Here is a 20,477-nt window from a genome sequence, read left to right as displayed (position 1 = left end):
GGTCTTTTTGAAACAGGGTCTTCCTGTAGCCCCAGCTGGCCTAGAATTCATTATGTAGACCACACTGGCCTTGAACTCACAGAGATCCACCTGCCTCTGACTCCCAAGTGATGGGACTACAGGTGTGCACCACCACACCCAGCCATGTTCTGTTTCTTAATAAGCTTTACATGTGACTTGAAACACAGTATATCAGAATCACCCAGATGGCTTGTTGAACCACATGCTGCTAGGTATGAGCCTCAGAATTTATTTTCCAGTATGATGAATTGAGCTCACCATCTCTAAGTGCCCTGACCCAGATTCATTCATTCTCTCTCTCTGTCTCCCTCTCCCTGCACCTCTCTCTGTCTCCTTTTCTCAGACAGTCTCATAGCCCAGGCTGGCCCAGAACTTGATATTTGTATGTAGCCCCAAGGAATTACCTTTTCTAATAAGTTGTGAGGTCACTTGTGCTCTGAAAGTGATTTATTTAGGGAAACATAATGTAATTTGTGGATTCCAACAAGAGTCCACCATAACATTTGTGATCTTAAATTTAAAATATTTTGTTACGATATATGTATATATGTATGCATCTCCCTAGCCATACACCTACATAGTACAATGTCAAAGTGAATCAGCACTTTGATTTAGACGAGCAAGTTCTAGAAAGTGAGAAAGGAATTTATGATGTATATAATAAGGAAGTAAATGACCATGACCTTATTGATCATGGAATTTAAGCTAGGTAAGGAAGTACATGACATTGAAGGGGATGAGCGATCATGAAAAGGTATTAGGATGACTACATTGGAGGTCCTGTGGGATTGAATGGATTGGGTTTAGGATGTTAGAAGCAGCTGTACAAACTTGTGTGGTGACACACACCTGTAATGCCAGCACTTTAGAGTTTGAGGAAGGAAAATCAGGAGTTCAGTGTCATCGTAGGATACAGGTGACCCTGTCTTTAAAAAAAAAAAAAAAAAAAAAAAAAAAAGGAGGGCTGAAGAGAGGGTGGAAAGATTGTAAGAGCCAGGGAGGTGGTACATAACCACATGCAAAAAGAGTCCTTCAAGCTCCTGGGACCCTTCTCATATGAACCTACAGCAATGGTGTCAGCATGCACAAAACCCATGCAGACTCAAGCAGACAAAATCCCAGCACGGAGCTGTGGAAATGGACAGCGGGCCCCAATCTTAGTTGAAGAATTATTGGCAGCTGATTATTGTTAGGTGAGAAAGAGCTGATCTTCTTAAAAGGAGGCACTCTAAATAGGCTAACTAGACCTCAGTGGGTGAAATTGCACTGAGGGAAATCTGGGGACACTAACTTGATATGATATGCCTTAATACAAATGATAGAATATATAAAGTCCAGTGGGGAGGCTCTTGGAGGAGCTATAAAGATGATAATAAAGATGTTCTGTATGAAATACACAAAAATTCAATAAAATTTTTTTCAACAACAAAAAAATTTTGGTCTTTTTTGGAGACAGGGTCATCCTGTAGCCCCAGCTGGCCTGGAACTCACTATGCAGACCAGGCTGGTCTTGAACTCAGAGATCCACCTACCTCTACCTGGGATTAAAGGTGTGCACCACCACACCCGGCTTCAATAAAAATTTTTTTTAAAAAGAAGTTGGGGGCTGGAGAGATGGCTCGGGGTTAAGTGCACTAGCTGTTGTTCATCAAATCCCAGCTCTCACATGGCAGCTAACAAGTGTCTGTAACTACAGTTCTACGGGATCCGATATCCTCTTCTGACCTCCACAGGTATTACATGCCACATATGCACTTACATACACTCAGGCAATACACACAAACACATTAAAAAATTAAAAAAGAAAAAGATTGAAAAGAAACAGTGAATGAGTACAGGATTATTAGAAGTTGAAGTTATAATTAAATTACCATAGTTGGTGCTGACAAGGTCAATGAAGAGTTGCCAAATAGAATATAGTTACCCACTCAAATTTGAATTTCAGATACCCTTTGATGTTAACTCACTTTCCAGGTGAGATATCCTGTCTGCAGTGTCACACTAGGGTGCCTGTCAGTATCCATGAGAGGGAGTGTCAGAGCTAGCTTTCTGTCGCTGTGATAAATGTCATGATCAAAAGCAACTTGGGGAGAAAGGGGTTAATTTCATCTTACACTCCCAGGTCACAGTCTATCTTTGAGGAAAGCCAACTTAGTATCCCAAGGCAGGAACCTTGAGGTATGGCCTGGGGTAGAGGGCTGGAGAGGTGGCTCAGCAGTTGAGAGCACTGACTGCTCTTGCAGTGGACCTGGTTTTCCTTCTAACAACTGTCCATAGCTCCAGTTCCAAGGAATCCAACACCCTCTTCTGACGTCTTCTGCGGCTACTGCAGGATATAGGCTCACTTACATGCAGGTAAACACTCATACACATAAAATAAAAATAATACGGGGCTGGAGAGATGGCTCAACAGTTAAGAACACTGGTTGTTCGTGCAGAAGATCCGGGTTCGAATCCCAACACCCACATGGCAGCTAACAACTGTCCATAACCCCAGTCCCAGGGGATCCCACAGCCTCTTCTGACCTCCGCCGGCATTGCACGACATGGGTGCACTGACCTACATGCAGGCAATACATGCATACACATAAAATAAAATAAAAAAATAAATAAAAATAATAATTTTTTTTTTTAAAAAAAGAAGAACTGGAGCAGAAACCATGAAGGAACTTTGCTTACTGGCTAGCTCCTCCTGGCTTGCTCATCTACCTTTCTTATACAACCCAGGCCCACCTGCCAAGAGATTGGACCAGCCCACAGTGGGATGGGTCCTCCTATATCAATCAACAATTAAGAAAATATCTCACAGACATGCCCACAGGCCAACCTAATCGAGGAAATTCCTCAACTGAAGTTCCTTCTTCCCAAGTGACTCTTTGTGTCAAGTTGACAAGGAATCCTTTCCTTTCTTGTTTATTCTAAAGATCTCATGTTAATATTAATATCACAATATAAAACATAGTACAACTTGTTTGTTTGTTGTTTGTTTGTTTGTTTGAAACAAAGTCTCCCTATACCCCCAGCTGGCCTGGAACTTGATATCTAGACCAGGCTGAACTTTATCTCACAAAGATCCACCTGCCTCTGCTTACCAGTGCTAAGACTAAAGATGTGTACCACCACAACTCTTTAAAGTCCCAGTCTTTAAAAATTTCATCACTTGGAGCTGGAGAGATGGTTCAGTGGTTAACAGCACTGACTGCTCTAGCAGAGGACCCAGGTTCATTTCCCAGTGCCTACATGGTGGCTAACAACCATCTATAATTTCAGTTCCAGAGGATCTGATGCCCTCTTCTGACATTCACATGCATTGCATGCAGGTGGTGCACTTAAATGCATGCAAGCAAAACACTCATACACAAGGCCAGGCATGATGGCCCATGTCTTTAATCCCATCACTTGGAAGGCAGAGGCAGGTGAATCTCTGTGAGTTCCAGGCCAGCCTGGTCTCCATAGCAAATTCCAGGCCAGCTGGGGCTACAGGGAGACCCTGTCTCAAAAAGTCCTGCCCCCCCACCACCAAAAAATCCATCACTTAAAAGTTCAATATTAGGGGCTGGAAAAATGGCTCAGCAGTTAAGAACACTGACTGCTGTTGCAGAGGACCCAGGTTTCATTCCTAACACCCACAGGGCAGCTAACGACTCTCCGTTCCAGGGGATCTGACGCCCTCTTCTGACATCCATGGGTATTGCACAACACACGTGTACTTACATGCATGCAAGGAATATACTCATACACATAAAATTTTTGTTTTAATTTAAAAATTTCAATATCTTATAAAAAGATCCTAAGTTTCTTAATTGTGGGCTCCTGTAAAATAAAAAATAACTTACATATTTTCTCATTTCAAAAGAGAAGAAACAGAGCAAAATTACAATCAAACCAAAGCAAAACCCCAAATCCAGCAGTGTAAATCAAGTCCTATAGCTCAGTGTCCAGCATCTGGGACTCAATTATGATCTTCTGGGCTCCAGAGGAATTGGGAAGCACATATCACTTGGCTCATAGGCTCAGGTCAGCTCCATTCCACACCTGCCACTGTCCTGTGTGGAGATTCTCCATCCTGGTATATTCTGGGGTCTCTACTGAAACTGAGGCTACATCTTCACCAGTGGCTTCTCCTGGCCTCTCACAGTGCCAAGCTTTCACCCTTCATGCCTTCAAAACCAATACCAAATGGAAGACTCTTACACATTGCCAAGTTCAGCTTGTGCTGAGACTGAGGGAAATACTTCCCAGGAGATTTTACCTCAGTGATACTGGTCTTTTCCTAATCACAGCTGATTTTTTCAGCTCTAGCTAACCAGCATTGATTGTCTTAGTAAGCAAAAGTTTCATTTCAGTTGTGTTGGTCTCTTAATCGTGGCTGATTTTTTAATCTATAGCTTAACAGGAACCACAGATTCTTAAATCAAATCATACTAATAGCCCTGATAGAGTGACAGAGTCTTTTTTTCCCTCTGAAATGTCACAAACCAGGCTTCCATCATCTGCATTTTCAGCACTCCTTTTTTGTGCCTGAACTCTCTATGTAGACCATATGGCCTAGAATACACAAAGATCCACTTGCTTCTGCTTCCCCAGTGCTGGAATTACAGGTCTGTGCCACCGCGCCCAGCATCTTTCAGCATTCTTGTCTTCCAAGCTCTCATGGAACAGCCCATTAAGCTCTGACCACTAAATGGATTTTCCAGCCCAAAGCCATATAATCCTCACCCCCTCATATCCCCAAAAAAACATCATCAGGTCCATCAGAGCAAAATACCTTTTTGTCTCTAAAATTAACATAAAATTTGCTAAATTACAAGGGAAACTTCTCTCTACAGTTACTGATTTGTTTTAGTTTTTGCCAAAAATCTTATTGTAGAGAGGTATTTATTTATTTATTTATTTATTTATTTATTTATTTATTTATTTAATGAGTGTTTTGCCTGCATGCAATGCCCATGAAGTTTAGAAGAGGGTTTCAGATCTTGGGACTGGAGTTATGGAGGTTGTTAGTCACCATGTGGGTCCTTGGAACCAAACCCAGGTCCTCTGCAAGAGCAGACAGTGCTCTTAACTACTGAACCATTTCTCTGGCCCAGAGGGAAGACTTTTTAAACTTTAAGGAGAGGGCTATGCGAGTAATTCAGGGACAGAGAGCATGCTTAGCACATGGGGGTCCAGCCTCCAACAACAAAATAAAAACTGCTTAAGGAAGATACCTTCCCCCCCTTAAAAATAATCTGAGGGAGGGTCATCGGGATGGTTCAGCTGGTAAAATGTTTGCAAGCCTACCACACGATCCAACAACCTGAGTCTAATCCCTGGAACTCATGTGGAAGGTGAGAGAACCAACTCTATAAAGCTGTCCTCTGGCCTACACACACACACACACACACACACACACACACACCACAAGTATTTAAAAAAGGAAAAGGAAAAATCAGTACTGGAGAGATAGCTCATTGGTTACAAGAACTGGCTGCTCTTGCAGAGGACCCGGGTTCAATTCCCAGTACCCACATGGTGGCTAATAACTGTCTGTAAACCATAACCCCAGTTCCTGGGGATCCGACACTCTCTTCTGACCTTCTTAGGCATTGCAGGACATGGGCACACCTACCTACATCCAGGCAATACACTCATACACATAAAATAAAAATGATAAATAAAAAAAAGAAAAAGTCTGAGGGGCTTGGGTGTGGTTCAGCAGTAGAGCACTTGTGTAGTATTCCTAAGGCCCTGAGTTCTATCTATAGCATCTCTCTCTCTCTTTCCTTAAATATGTATGTATATATAATAGCTAATTAGCATATTTACATATAATGTAGTTAGAGAAGACTGATTTTCATCTTGTCAATTAGTCAGAAAATAGTTACTGAATACTTATGATATGCTAGACACTACCACAGTATTGGTATTAAAGATTAATTCAAAATATTCCAAATATTTTAGTAGACATTTAATAAGCTTTCTGTTTGTGACTGAGGTTAATTCTTTTGAAATAGTACCTAAAACAATCTATTAACCTTCTATCCAAAGTACAGCAAAATTTGTTGGAACCAGTTTAATCACCCTCGGTTTATATAAACAGAGGATTCTGTAATGACCTGCCAAACTTTTATGAGTATCAAACTTTTTTTTTTTTTTTTTTTGGTCTTTTTGAGACAGGGTCTCCCCGTAGCCCCAGGTGTCCTGGAACTCACTATGTAGACCAGGCTGGCCTTGAACTCGCAGAGATCCACCTTCCTCTGCCTCCCAAATGCTAGAATTAAAGGTGTGCACCACCACACCCAGCCATGAGTATCAAACTTTAAGTGACAGAAAATGTTACATGAACCAGACATTTCATATACTGGCTCTCTTTCTGTTTGGTATTCCAATCAATTTGAATTATTTAATATTGTCAGCATTTAAAGTCATTCCTTTTCAGTTTTGAGATATAGTGTCCTCTCTCAGCTGCCTATAGATATACTGGTGACAAGTCCATTCAGAGAGATGGCCAAGAAGTGATTAATGTGGATTATTTTTTGGTCCTTTTGAAACAGAGTCTCCCTGTAGCCCCAGTTGGCCTGGAACTCACTATGTAGACTGGGCTGGCCTGGAACTCCCTTCCTAGATCAGGCTGCCTCTATCTTCTGAGCACTGGGATTAAAGGTGTGTACCCCCGCACCTGGCCTATTGAGTGGAAACAGTCAAACAGTCCAAAATTTAACCAATTAAACAGATTATGAAAAGATTTTGTGAAAGAATAAATAACGTATAATCTTTTTCTGTATTGTTACTGGTGTTCTTTTTGTTGCTGGGATAAAATGCTCTAAGAGCAACTTATGGAAGAATGTTTATTTTGGCTTATGGTTCCAGAAGGTTAAGAGTCCATCATGACTAAGAGGCATGACAGCAGGCTGGCTAGAGCAGGAAGCTGAGTGATCCCATCTTCAACTACAAACATGAAGCAGAGAGGGCAAACTGGAAGTAGGTGATGCTATAAACTCTCAAAGCTCAGTGACATACTTCCTCCAGCAAGGCCATTCTCCCGCCCCCCCTTTATTTTTAATGTGTCTGAGTGTAATGCCTGCATGTAGGTGCACCCATGTCATGCAATGCCTGAGGAGAAGAAGGTGTCAGATCTCCTGGAACTGGAGCTGTAGAAGGTTGTTAGCCACCATGTGGGTGCTAGGAATTGAACCTGGGTCCTCTGCAAGAGCAGTCAGTGCTCTTAATCACTGTGCTCTCTCTCCATCTCCTGAATATTCTTTCTCCTCCTTCTCTTCCTCTTCCTCATCTTCCTCCTCCTCCTCCTCCTCCCCCCCTTCTTCTTTTCATCTTTTTTGAGACAGGGTCTCCCTGTAGCCCCAGCTGGCCTGGAACTCACTATGTAGACCAGGCTGGTCTTGAACTCACAGAGATCCACCTGCTTTTGCCTCTGTGTGCCGGGATTAAAGGCACCCGGCACAGCCACAGTTTCTAAGCCTCCCACAACCAGGGCTACCATGAGCCTGGAAGGGTCAGTTTTTATTCAAACTACTAGATTATGGGTCTCTTTCTGTCACAAGAGGAAATACAGCACAAGGCTAAAGGAATGATACTGTAATGGCTAAACAGCTGGCTATGTCCTCTGTACAGCCCCTCCTCTGTTCAATGAGGAAATGAGGATAATGACAGCATTTAGTTCTTGGAATTGAGAAGATTTAATGAACAGCACTGGCCTCACAGAATTCACATAGTAAGTGCCAGCTATGCCACATAAAGACAGATATCCTGTTTTCAAATTGTTTTACAAGGAATCCTGCTTTTATTTACCTGGAATGTAAACCTCTATATTGTCAAGATTTCTAAAGCATGTTTTAAATCTTTGTGAGTAGTTACAAAATCTGGCTAGTGAAAGACATAATCTCTCACAAAATGTACTACTTTTTAATTACTTTAGATAGCTTGGTGGCAGAGTATGTACTTAGCATGTATAAATTTAATCCACAGCACAAACTCAATATTTGAACTTATAATTAGGCCTCTATTATTTAATACCTTAAAAAATCTCATTTAATGTTTTTTTCATGAACAGATTTCACCACTGAGTTTGAAACTCTTGTCTTAAGCAAGGCTATTACTATACTTATATCAGAAACAGACAATTTCTTACACTGTCAAATATACGAAAGTCCTGTTTGTACTTCCCTCAACTCTGATCAACAAGCAGATTCCGTCCATATTTGCTTTGATGCATCTATTAAGTGAACCCAAGCTTCTTCAGAGACTCTAGCATCTTAGGTGGAGAAGAGTGGGTAGTCTAGATGGACCTTCACTGAGTCATAGATGAGCCGTTGTGGTGCAAAGTGCCAGCCATGTTAATACAGCAAGTGGCTCTTTCTGCCACATACCTTTAAAGCCAAGCCTGTGGAGGGCCTGAGAAGCACTGGTACCTTTTTCTTATTCAGCACAAATACTCTGGAACTCACTGGATAAGAAAGAATTGCACAGTGGACTCCAGCTCTGTACCTGCCACAAAGGTCACAACCAGCTGCTCTGACTTTGTGTGTTCACTTGGGAGCAAAGGAACTAGAAACCTGTACAGTATTTCAACAGCATGTTAAAAATCAGGTGAACTTCATCGTGGAGTATATCTGTGTCATCTACAGGAGAACAACACCCTCACAGAATACATTTATTTTATGCCTTTTGTGCTAGATAGCTTTAGTGTCAACTTGACACACGTGGGTAGAGGGAGCCTCAATTGGGGAATTGCCTCTGTTGAACTGGCCTCTGGCCATGTCTGTGGGGAATTTTCTGATTGTTGAGTGATGTGGGAGGGCCCAGCCCACTGTGGGTGGTGCCACCCCTGGGCAGGTGGGCCTGTCTTGCATAAGAAAGCAGGCTGAGCAGGGGTCTGGGGAGCAAGCCAGTAAGCAGCGTTCCTCCATGGCCTGTGCTCCAGCTCCGGCCTCCAGGTTCCTGCCCTGAGTTCTACCTTGGGGTCCCTGATGAACTGTGACCCGGGAGATGTAAGACAAATAAACCCTTTCTCCCCAAGTTGGTGCTGGTCAGAGTATTTTGTCATAGCAACTGAGAAACAAACTAGAATGCCTTCTTTCCTATACATTTTGGAAGCTGCATCCCTCAAAGTGTTAGCCCATCCTGGTAAGGTTTGAGTTCAAACTTTTGCACTTCCCACAGGAGTCAGGGCAATGGCAGCAAAGAATTCAGCACTAGCAGAAGCTGTCATATATAGCGACATGCACCAGAGATAGGTGTTCTCACGAACCATGTTATTTTAAATTTTTATTTATTTTTTATTTTTATGTGTATGCGTGTATTGCCTGCATGTAGGTAAGTGCACCCGTATCATGCAATGCCCTCAGAGGTCAGAAGAGGCTGTTGGATCCCCTGAGACTGGAGTTACAGACAGCTGTTAGCTGCTATGTGGGTGCTGGGATTCGAACCCGGGTCTTCTGCAAGAACAGTGTTCTTAACCGCTTAGCTATCTCTCTAGCCCTGCATGTTACTTTAAAAACTTGATAAAAACTAGACTTGCAGAGCCCTTGCACAGAGTGGCCAATGAAAGGTGGAGCCCATCCTTTAGCCCAATCACAACACTATCCTCTTTCAGTGTAACTGAGAATCTATTAAAATATACCCTTACACTTTTAGGGTCCCACCTGCATATGGCATTTCACTAATCCTATAGGAATGACAGCAGTGTATGTTAGCTCATAACTTAAGACCCACCAAAGCCATACCATGCACAATAATTCATGGAGCCAAACACACTGCTCTCTCCACAGTGTCAACTGTCGGGTTTCAGAAGCAAGGGCCCATGTGTTTGTAGCTTGGGTAGGTGAGGCCATTGTACACCAGCTGCAGGTGTGGAGTGTTGAAGGGTTTGAGACCAACCTCTCCCTAAGATGCCAACATTCAACCTCTCCCTTGGAAAAGCTGTGGCTTCCAGAGGCTGAATGTCCACCAGACCCTCAGCTCCATGCCCTTCACTTCATGAAATTTTCTAATGTTTAAAATGGGGACTGCAGAGATGACTCAGCGGTTAAGAACACTGACTGTTCTTGCAGAAGACCCAGGTTTGAATCCCAGCACCCAAATGGCAGCTAACAAGTGTCCATAACTCCAGTTCCAGGGGATCTGACAGCCTCTTCTGGGATCCAACAGCCTCTTCTGTCTTCCTCGGGCACTGCACAACACAGGTGCACTTACCTACATGCGGGCAATACACACAAACACATAAAATAATAAATAAAATATTAAAATGAGTGGCGTGGGGCCTTGGGTGTACCTCAGTCATAGTGCCTTTGCCTGGCATGTGTGAGGTCCTGGGTTGCATTCCCAGCCCTGCAAAAGTAAATAAATCAATGATTGCTTGGCAACAGCTAAATCCCTGCTGTGAGTTAAACCAAGAAAAGTGTACTTTTGAAAGTTTCTAAGCCTAAAATTCAATACCATGTAGTGTGTATACCTGCCAACAAATTTAACTTCAGAAATAAAGAAGAAATCATGGACCTAATGACTGACTTTTTGATTAAATTGTATTATGTTGTTAAGATTCTGGGAATCAAACCCATGTGTGGTCTATGTAGAAGTTCAACAGATCTGTGGATGGGTCCGATGGCTGACAGATTCAGCCTAGTGCATTGTTTCACTTTGTAGCTCTGGCTGGCCTGGAACTCTCGATGTAGATCAGGCTGGCCTTGAACTCACAGAGATCCACCTGCCTCTGCTTCTAAGTGCTGGGATTAAAGGCATGTGCCACCACACCTGTGTGTCTTTTTTTTTTTTAAGGAAATGCCTAATACCTATGTATTACCAAGTTTTGGGTTAGGATACACTGGTGAAGATGGACAAGGTCATGATCCTCATTTAATTCAATGTTTAGTGGGCAACTGACAAGTTAAATTGGTAATCAGAGTGCAAAAAAGCTAAACGGTATGATGGAGACTATACAGTATGCAGTGGAGACTGCATGTGTGTTGAGGGGAGGGGATAACAATTCTTGAAAGAAGGAGTTTGTAAGTTGTGTGGTGGACACTTGAAAAGGATAGGCAAAAAGGCTAGAAGTGACCAGAGGAAAGACTGAAAAGACGCACTCAGTTTCGAAGGTATTTGGGCTTATTTCTAAGAGTAGTACGAGCTCCTGAAGGGTTTTAAGCATAGGAGTGACTTAAAGTACATAGGAGTGACTTAAAGTACAATCCTTTTTTTTTGTTTTTTTGTTTGTTTGTCTGTTTTTGTCTTTTTGAGACAGGGTCTTCTTGTAGCCCCAGCTGTCCTGGAACTCACTATGTAGACCAGGCTGGCCTCGAACTCACAAAGATCCGCCTGCCTCTGCCTCCAAGTGCCACCACGCCCGGCTAAAGTACAATTCTTACTACATTAGTTCTAGTTAACCTTCGGGGTTTATTTCTGGAATCCCAGGCCTCTTATCGCTTAAAAATCTTGGTATGGTTTGCTTATGCCTTCCTGCCTTTGTTTAAGTAGCCTCTTTTTTGGAATGCCCTTTTTCTGCTTATGTTTTCACAAGAAGTAGAGACAATTAAGCTGCCTTGAAGCATTCCAAATACCCCAATTGTGATTACAGTCTACAATGGCATAACGATTTAGTCTCATCACAATTTTATCAGTTAGATATTGCTACATAACAAAATATCTGGAAATTTAGAGGCTTAAAAGAGTAGTAAACAGTATTTTTTACAGTTCCCAAGGGTCAGGATGTTAGGAGTGGCTTAGCTGACTCTATTTTTGGAGTTTGTGAAGAAAGTGAAGATGTCCATGATGGCTTACCCACATGGTTGGCAAATAAGCAGTGGATATTGGCACGAGGTCTTAGTTCTTTGTCATGTGTATTTTTTTGAAGGGCTGTTTGACAGCTGCCTTTCCGCAAGAGTGAGTGATCTAAAAGAGCAAGGTGGAAGCCAAAATGTATTTTGTGATCAAATTTCAGCAGTCATACATTTTTATTTCTACAATACCCCATTGAGGACAGAAGGTCAACCCCATTTAATGTGAGATGGTCAGCCACAGAGTAATAATATAAGGAAGACAGGAACACTGATGGCATTATGGAGGCCAGCTAGTACAGCACTGGTAACATTTATCTTCATTATGGATTAACCTTGCATTTGTGTCTACTTACAGGAACACATTCCAGGGTGGCCAACATTACCCTCAGAAGGCGGTGCCCCCAATGCCCAAACTCCTGTACTGGATTCCATCCTTTTTTTTTTTTTTTTTTTGACAGGGTCTCCCCAGTCACTGCCCACCTAGAAGTCATGATGTGGGCCAGGGTGGCCTCCATCTCACAGACACCTGCCTGCTTCTGCCTCCAGAGGTCTGGGATTAAAGGCAAATGTTACCTCGCCAAGTGTAGATCCCATCTTTTTTTTTTTTTTTTTTTGAGGCAGGTTCTCCCTGTACCCCCAGCTGTCCTGGAACTATGTAGACCAGGCTGGCCTTGAACTCACAGAGACCCACCTGCCTCTGCCTCTCAAGTGCTGGGATTAAAGGCATGCACCACCACGCCCAGCTGATCCCATCTTTAAAAAAAAATTATTAATGTGTGTGTGTATACAGGTGCACATGTGGCGGTCAGAAGACTACTTTCACTAGTAGGTTCTCTCCTTCCACTTTCATGTGGATTCTAGGGATCAAATTATGGTCATCAGGGTCATCAGGGTTGCATCACAAATGTTTAACCCACTGAGACATCTGGCTGGCCCTGAACCCAATTTTTTTGAAATTCCTATGTTCCAACCCTGCCACATTGAGGACCAAGCTCCCAACACAAAGATCCATGGGAAACCACTTCCAAACCATTACATACTGTATTTTACTTGTAATACTATATGTTTATCTGGGCTTCACGTTAAAAAAAAAAGTATTTTCACACCTTTCCCCACCAAAACTATTATATTTACACTAAAACTATTATAATTAAACTATTATATACCACCCCTTTGAGGTTGAGAATCTATGCACTAGATTGAGGGTGAAAAATCCAAGAGTTGGGGGCCAGGTGTGGTGGTGCATGCCTTTAATCCCAGCAGCATTCCAGAGGCAGAGGTAGGAGGATCTCCATGAGATAAGAGTCCAGCCTGGGGCTATAGGGAAACCTCCAGAAAAAAACAAAACAAAAACCAAGAGTTGGTAGAGTATAAAGCTTATTTTTTTTATTTATATTTCTTATTATTATTATTGGTCTTTTGGAGACAGGGTCTCCCTGTAGCCCAGCTGGCCTGGAACTCGCTATGTAGACCAGGTTGGCCTCACAGAGATCTGCCTGCCTCTGCCTTCTGAGTGCTGGGAATAAAGGCATGTGCCACACCCCAGTTTACAAAGTTTTATCTTTTCTCTTCCTCCCCCTCCCTCTCCCTTCTCTCACTTCTCTTTACCTCCCCCATTTCCCTCCATCTCCCCCCATCTCCATCTCCATTCCCCCATCCCCCCCTTTCTCCCCTCTCTCTCCAGGGTCTCATGCAGCTCAGATTAGCTTTGAATTAACTATGTAGCTGAGGCTGTCCCTGAACTCCTGATCTTCATGTCCCTATCTCCTAAGTACTGGGATTACAAGTATGTGCCCGTATACCCAGTCTCATCTATTTTCATAATACTTTGTGCTTTGAACAGAGGATAGTAGAAGCCATTTCTTTTTTAAGATAATTATTATTACATGTTTATGTGCATGGGGGGGGGCCACATGTGCCATGGTGCATGGAGGTCAGAGAATAATGTTGTGGAGTTCTCTACCGTTATGTGGGGTCCAAAGACTGAACTCAGGTCCATTTGCTCACATAGAGTACCTTTACCTACTGAGGCATCTTACCAACCCCTTAAAAGTTTATTTTTTATTTTTTGAGACAGGGTCTCCCTGTAGTCCCAGCTGGCCTGGAATTGGTTATGTGGATGAGGCTGGCCTCCATCTCACAGAGATCTACCCGACTCTGCCTCCCAAGTGATGGGATTAAGGATGGTCACCACTATGTTCGGCCCTTAAATTTCTTGAATTAAACTGCTGTAAATAATTGGGGAAGGACAGGGTGGAGAATTGAGATCCAGTGAGGTTGGGAAATAGGCCACTGGCAAAAAGAAAAGTGTCCCTAAAGGAGAGTTGGGGAAAGAACATTTAATAAACATTTTTTGAAACACTGAATTTATCAGTCTTGTTCATCAATAACATCGAATACACCTGTGCCTCACAAATAATATTCTTAGGCACCCAGTACATAATTTTTAGTTAATAAATTTCTCTTTCAGAATGATTGCTAGTGAGCATGTATAAACTTCAAGGTTGTCTGATCACTTGAAAATTTTAAAAATTATTTTGGTTCAATTAAGGATTATTCCACTCCCTGTTTCCCACTTGTTTTCCAATTTACCAGAATTCTGGATCTTATCTATCGTTTAATTACTACATCATCCATGAAACGAATGAAGCCTAGTATTACTATGGGTACAAAAAGGCCAGAATTACAAAGTTCCCAAGAAACAAAGTTGGCCTTGAATTCAGAGATCCTCCTGCTACTGTCTCAAGTGCTTGGGTTACAAGCATGTGCCACCATCCCTGGCTTGAAAAATAGTTTTAGGAAAATTAAACTGGGCAGGGTGCAACGGCCTGTAACTCCAGAGGGACAGACTAAGAATTCAAAGTTAAAGGTCATCTTTGGTTACTTAGCCAGCCTGAGTCCAGAAGATGGGCTACGTGAGACCAAAAATAACACTAACCAAAACAATAAACAGAATGCAGTCTTGATAGAAAAGGAAAACATTCAGTAAACTATCACTAATAACCACCGTGGGCTGGTGTGGAAGCAAAAGACAGGGACGAGCACGTATCAGAGCAACCACAGCCTTTGGAAAGGTGCATGTCGCGTTTGCCCATCTGTCGGTGCTATTTCTGGTGGAAACCGGCGGTCACATAGTGACACCGGAACGATTTTCACTGGCAAAAACAGGGGAACACAGGGGTGCAGAACGCTTCAGGGAAAGCAGCTGACACACTCTGCGTTTGGACCGAGGACTGCCCTTCCCTAGGGCTGTGGCAGGTTCCCAGCCCGACCGGCGAGGCAGGGCGAGAGGTGGCGGCGTCTGCTAGGCAGCGAGGAAGCTCGGCGGTCGGATCCTTCCCGGAATCCTGCCCGGCACGCCGGCGCTGGGGAGCGCGCGCGCGCACGCGCGTCACGTAACCCGGCGCGCCGCGGCCGCACTGGACGCGCCCGTCACGTGGTCTGCCTCAGCCGCGTCTCCGGCGGAGGCGGGCGCGGGCGCGTGCCTGTGGCCAGTCACCCGGCGGAGCTGGTCGCACAATTATGAAAGACTCGACTTCTGCTGCTAGCGCCGCAGCTGAGTTAGTTCGGAGAAGGTTTCCCTGGGCTGTCCTCGTCCGGTGGCCTGTGCCGCCGCCTCTGGAGACGCTTTCCGATAGATGGCTACAGGCCGCGGAGGAGGAGGAGGAGGAGCTGCTGCCCTTCCGGAGTCCGCCCCGTGAGGAGAATGGTACTGACCCCAGGCCCTGCGCTAGGGGGACGGCGGGCGTGCGGCGCGGCCAGACGAGGCCTCCCGAGACGCCCGGGGACCTGGCCACGCCGCTCACCGCCACGCTGCGCCCAGCCGCGGGCCCTCCTGGCGCCGGCTGCGAGCAGATAAAGCGAGTCAAGTTCACCGTGGCAAGGCAGGGCGGGCTGGGAAGGCGCTGAAAGGGAAAGGGCTCGGGCTGGGATCTGGGCCGCGTTTGCGGTGCGGCAGACAAGCTACAGGTACATTTTCGGGTTTGGAGCCAGAGGGGAGGGATCGGACGATGCAGATGCTAATTTGGCCGGTGGTAACGAGAATGAAGGGCCGGGGGGCGGGTGTTCTGCGAGGCTGAGACGGTGCAGTGCTGGGTTTATGTCGAACGCCTCTGTGATCCCAGGGAGAGCTGGAACCGAAGGTGCCGAGAGTCGTGCATTGCGGCTTCTCATGGCGCTTTCTCTGTTGTTAAGGCCAGGCACCAGATTTGAAGATTTCTTAAAAGGAAAGTCATTTAGATCAAGGACTTGAGCAGGGTAGGTATTTCTGGTTAGCAGTTTAACTTGATAGACGCTGTGCAAACAGGTCTCCCTTTACTGGAGTCTGACGAGTGTGCTTTCTTGTAGCAGCTGATTTTCAAGTATCTTTCCAAACTTAAACCAGGATTTTGCTTAATAAAGTGCATGTGAGCTAGACTTCGCATAAATAATGCATCTTCACTGTTTCCCCCCCATCTTTGGTAACGTAAAGTCTATAAAAATGCCGGATCACCTTTTTCCTTTAACTTTTTGTTTTGTTCTCTTGGTGAGACAGGGTGTCTTGTAGCCCAGGGCGGCCTCAAACTCCCAGTGTAGCTGAGGCTGGCCTTGAGTTCTTGATCCTCTTAACTCCATCTCCTAAGTGCTGGGATTACAGCCGTGTGTCACCAAGCCTGGCTTTTCCTAAACCCCCAAAGGAAATTTCCAAGTCTCTCTACCTCTGCTAAATTGTTTAAGTACTTAAGTGGATTTAAAGGAATCTGTTGGAGGGAGAGTTGAATCACAGTGTCTTCTAAGACATTAAATATTACTCAGTAAATATCATACATCTAGTTTGTCATCGAAGATGTAAATAACATAAATTTGAACAATTGTCTCACTATTTAAAAAACCATATTTCAACCAAAAGAACTTAGGATGCTTCCTTTTCAAAGCCATTCGCTGCTTCCTAGTGTTCTTTTAGACTGCAGACTTAAAAATTTCTAGGTTTTACCTCTGATGCTCTTCTCAGATTGTCTTTAATATCTTCCTGTCTGCATACTTTGAAACCTAGCCTTCAGAAATGAAGATGTGGTTAGACTTTCTCCTATTTCTGTGGCCTTTCCATCAGCAGATGAAAGCCCGCCCCAATGATAGCTTTAGCTACATAGGTAACTCACCATAGGTGGCACATGGTATGAGCTTCATATTGTTTGGACGAGCATATACTTGTTGACTCTGTAAAGACAAGAGTCTCACTTTAAAATTTGAAATTAAGTATTTAATTTTCTTTTTTTACACTACTTATGTCCTGACAGCTGTTAAGTTGGGTGGTTTTCATTACAATTTGCAACTGAGTTATTATGGTGAAACCTTAGGATAACTTAAAACTTTGGTTCCTCATTCAATAATGATAATGTGTTTGGTTTCCTCGACTTTTAGGTCAAACTGGGCCAAAAATTCACCTAGATATATTGTGTCTACACTGTATAATTCTTATTGTACACTGTTATTTAAGGCATATACTTCTAGTTCTACTTTGACACTAAAACAGTATAAATTTTTTTTCAAGAGTTTGTTAAAATTTATTTTTATTTTATGTGCCCCCTGCATGCACCTTGGAGACCAGAAGGAGGGCACTGGGTCCCCTTGCAACTGGAGTTAGCTGCCTTGTTGGTGTTGGGAACCGAACCCCAGTCCTATACAACAGAGTAGCCAATGCTCTTAATTGCTGAGCCATCTCTCCAGCTCCTCGTTTCAGAAGTTTTAATCAGCCGAGACTAAACAATAATACAAAAGTAACACACACACACACACACACACACCTGAAGTAGAATCAGAGTTTGTAAAAATTAATCTGTTGGGACTTCTGACAATTTTTGTTTTACTCATTTTGCAGCCACTTCTTTAGTGATATAGTCCAAGTACACTACACCAGAATGGCAAAGATACCATACACAAGTCTACTTTTTGCTTCCCCCCTCCTTTTTTCCCCGTTGATGGAGATAGATCCCAGGGGCTCAGGTAAGCTTGTCCCCAGGGGCTCATGTGAGCATAGATCTGCCTTTCAAAAACTCATTTTGTAGTAGTTAATAAAATAATCTACCAATCGAAGACATATGTTACTTCATAAAACCATATCTGCTGTTTCTTGAATTGATGTTAACCTTGAAGAGCAGTATGAATATGCAAAAAAGAGTTTAATATTGTTGCCTGAATAAATGACAGGTGTAGAAAGCAAAGTCTTGAGTAGCTTGTAAAGGAACTAATGATGATAGCGGTAAAGAATAGCAATTGTGGGCTGGCAAAATGGCTCAGCAGTTAAGAGTGCTTGCTATTCCACCAGAGAACTGGAGTTTGGTTACCGGCACTTAAGTCCAGAGACTCATAACTACCTGTAACTCCACTGCTGGAAGATACAGTACCCTCTTGTGGTCTCATGAATACCCACATACTTGTGGCAGGCACACAGGCACAAACACACACACATAGACATAAATAAAAATGCAATCTAAAAGAATAGGTGAGATTTTGAGTTGGTAGTTTTACTGTAAGGGAACTAACATTTGTGTAGAAGAAAGGGGCATCTTTTTCTAACACTGTTCTTCAAAACTACATAGTTTGGAATAAGTAGAGTATGGGATGATGAGAGATACTGGCAGGACTATTTATAAAGATAGGCAGCAACAGATTTCAGAAGGAAATGTCATATAGAGGAGTTTGGTTTCTATCCTGGAGTTTTTGGGGATTTACATAAGGCAACACTATGGAAAGTGAATTGGTGTGCTGAACTGAGCGACTCATAAGAAAGGCTAGTGCAAGCCATCACCATGGCTCCATTGGGTAAAGATGGAAAAGGAAAGAGGAAGGGATTAAGAGATTTAGAAATGAAAGGATTAGGTCATTTTTGCAGAATAATATTTCTAAATGTTGAGAATAAACAGCTGTAAAAGGAAGCCATGTAGTAATTGCCAGTTGCCTAAAACGTACAGGTACGATTGAAAGCAATATTTAAAATATACATTAAAAGATGCTTATGACTGGGTACAGACCTCACTGGTAGAGTGAATGCTTGTCTAGTATGTGTGAGGCCCTGATTCAATTCCCATTGTGGGGTAGGGATAAATAAAAGTGGGTTTTTGTTTTTGTTTTTGCTTTTGCTTTTTGAGACAAGTTCTCCCTGTAGCCCCAGCTGCCCTGGAACTTGCTTTGTAGACCAGGCTGGCCTTGATCTCACAGAGATCCACCTGCCTCTGCCTCCCAAATGCTCAGACCTTGGTTGGTCAAAAGTTTTGAAATGGTCTCTTAAAGCAAGCACTTGGAAAACTGGAGTTGGAGCATTCTATCATAGATATTCTGATGATAATGCTTTATATTTTGTGCAATATTCTAACATTAAGCTACATACTTTTGACACTAAACTGCATACTTCCATCTTAAATAAGATCAGGAGACTTGTGCAGTTAGCCTCAGTTGTAGAATTTCACATAATTTATTCACATAATACTTTCATTTGTAACCAGTAATGTTTTTTACCATTGATCATGATTTCAGTTTGGGTTCCTCTTCTTTTGGGGGTGTGTGGGAGACTTATCAGTATATAAATAAGATGCTCAGAAGTTTTTTTTTTTTTTAACTTCATTAAATGTCTTTCATAAGAACAACCTAGCTGAGTGTCACTTTCAAAAGATGTTTTGCAGTTATTACACTAGTTTGAATATTTATGCATGCAAATGCAATGTTTGAGTTAGAGAATTGATCTTCTTTTATTTTATTAAAAATGATTGGTTCTTGGAATTGGGGAGTTGACTCAGTGGTTAAGAGCACTAGATGTTCTTGCAGAGGACCTGGGTTCGGTTCCCAGCACCCATATGGCGATTTACAATCGTCCATAACTCCAGTTCCAGGGGTTTGGACATCCTTTTCTGACATCCCTGGGCATTGCATGCCACAGGCGCATTTACATACATGCAGGCAATACACTCCTACACATAAAATAAAAACAAAAAATAATAAAAATGATTGGTTCTGATTTGAAGTAGATTAATCATTTTATTTATTATTTTTATTTTATGTGTAGGAGTGTATTGCCTGTGTGTATTTGAGTGCACTTGTGTGGTGCAGTGCCCACAGAGGTCAGAAGAGGACGTCGGATCCCCTGGAACTGGAGTTAGGGACACTTGTTAACTGCCATGTGGGTGCTGAGAATTGAGCCCAGGTGCTCTGCAAGAGCAGTCCGTGCTCTTTAACTGCTGAGTGATTTCTCCAGCCCCTGTAATTTTAGAGTTACTGACTCTTTGGTTAACTTCATTTTGGATTTAGAAAATTGTTGGATCTGATTAATGTGTGCTTGGTCAGTGTACTTAGTTCTCTGAACATTTAGAAGTTTGAGATTAAATTTTGGTGTGTGAGGTGAGCAGTTCTTGGACTTTGGTAAGACTTCACTCTTACTGCAGAACATTGCCAGGTTATACTTTTTTTTTTTTCCTTTTTGAGAAAGGGTCTGGCTATGTTCCCAGGCTGGTCTCCACCTCTTGGGCCCATGAGATCCTCCTGCCTTTGCCTCCTGAATAGTTCAATACTGCTCCACCTAGTTTATAGTCACAAACTTTTGTAAGCATGTTACACTTTCAGTGTTAACTTTTGGAGGTGGGCAAGTCATTTTTCCTGTTTGACTTCAGGAGCAATGCTAGGATTAAAGTCTATGAAGCCCCCCCCACACAC

The 20,477-nt window shown here is 43.0% G+C and overlaps 1 protein-coding gene and 1 pseudogene across 3 annotated transcripts in view; one reads left to right on the top strand and one right to left on the bottom strand.

Moving 5' to 3' along the window:
- Positions 1 to 8,239: 8,239 nt before the first annotated feature.
- Positions 8,240 to 14,875, bottom strand: LOC103733066 (annotated as a pseudogene).
- Positions 14,876 to 15,212: 337 nt separating this feature from the next.
- Positions 15,213 to 20,477, top strand: part of Trpm7 (transient receptor potential cation channel subfamily M member 7) — a 119,699-nt gene continuing 114,434 nt past the window's right edge. For 2 of the 3 annotated variants that reach the window (XM_008831805.2, XM_008831807.2), the window contains exon 1: positions 15,213 to 15,504. In XM_008831805.2, the coding sequence (XP_008830027.1) occupies positions 15,502 to 15,504 (3 nt within the window). In that variant the 5' untranslated portion in view covers positions 15,213 to 15,501. The remainder of the gene's footprint in view (positions 15,505 to 20,477) is intronic. The other variant, XM_029562957.1, reaches the window with a different exon arrangement.

Source organism: Nannospalax galili, unplaced genomic scaffold (assembly GCF_000622305.1).
Source record: "Nannospalax galili isolate Female #2095 unplaced genomic scaffold, S.galili_v1.0 scaffold735, whole genome shotgun sequence".
Classification (NCBI taxonomy): domain Eukaryota; kingdom Metazoa; phylum Chordata; class Mammalia; order Rodentia; family Spalacidae; genus Nannospalax; species Nannospalax galili.
The sequence above is the reverse complement of the archived record's forward strand: the minus strand, read 5'-3'. Positions and strand labels throughout refer to the sequence as shown.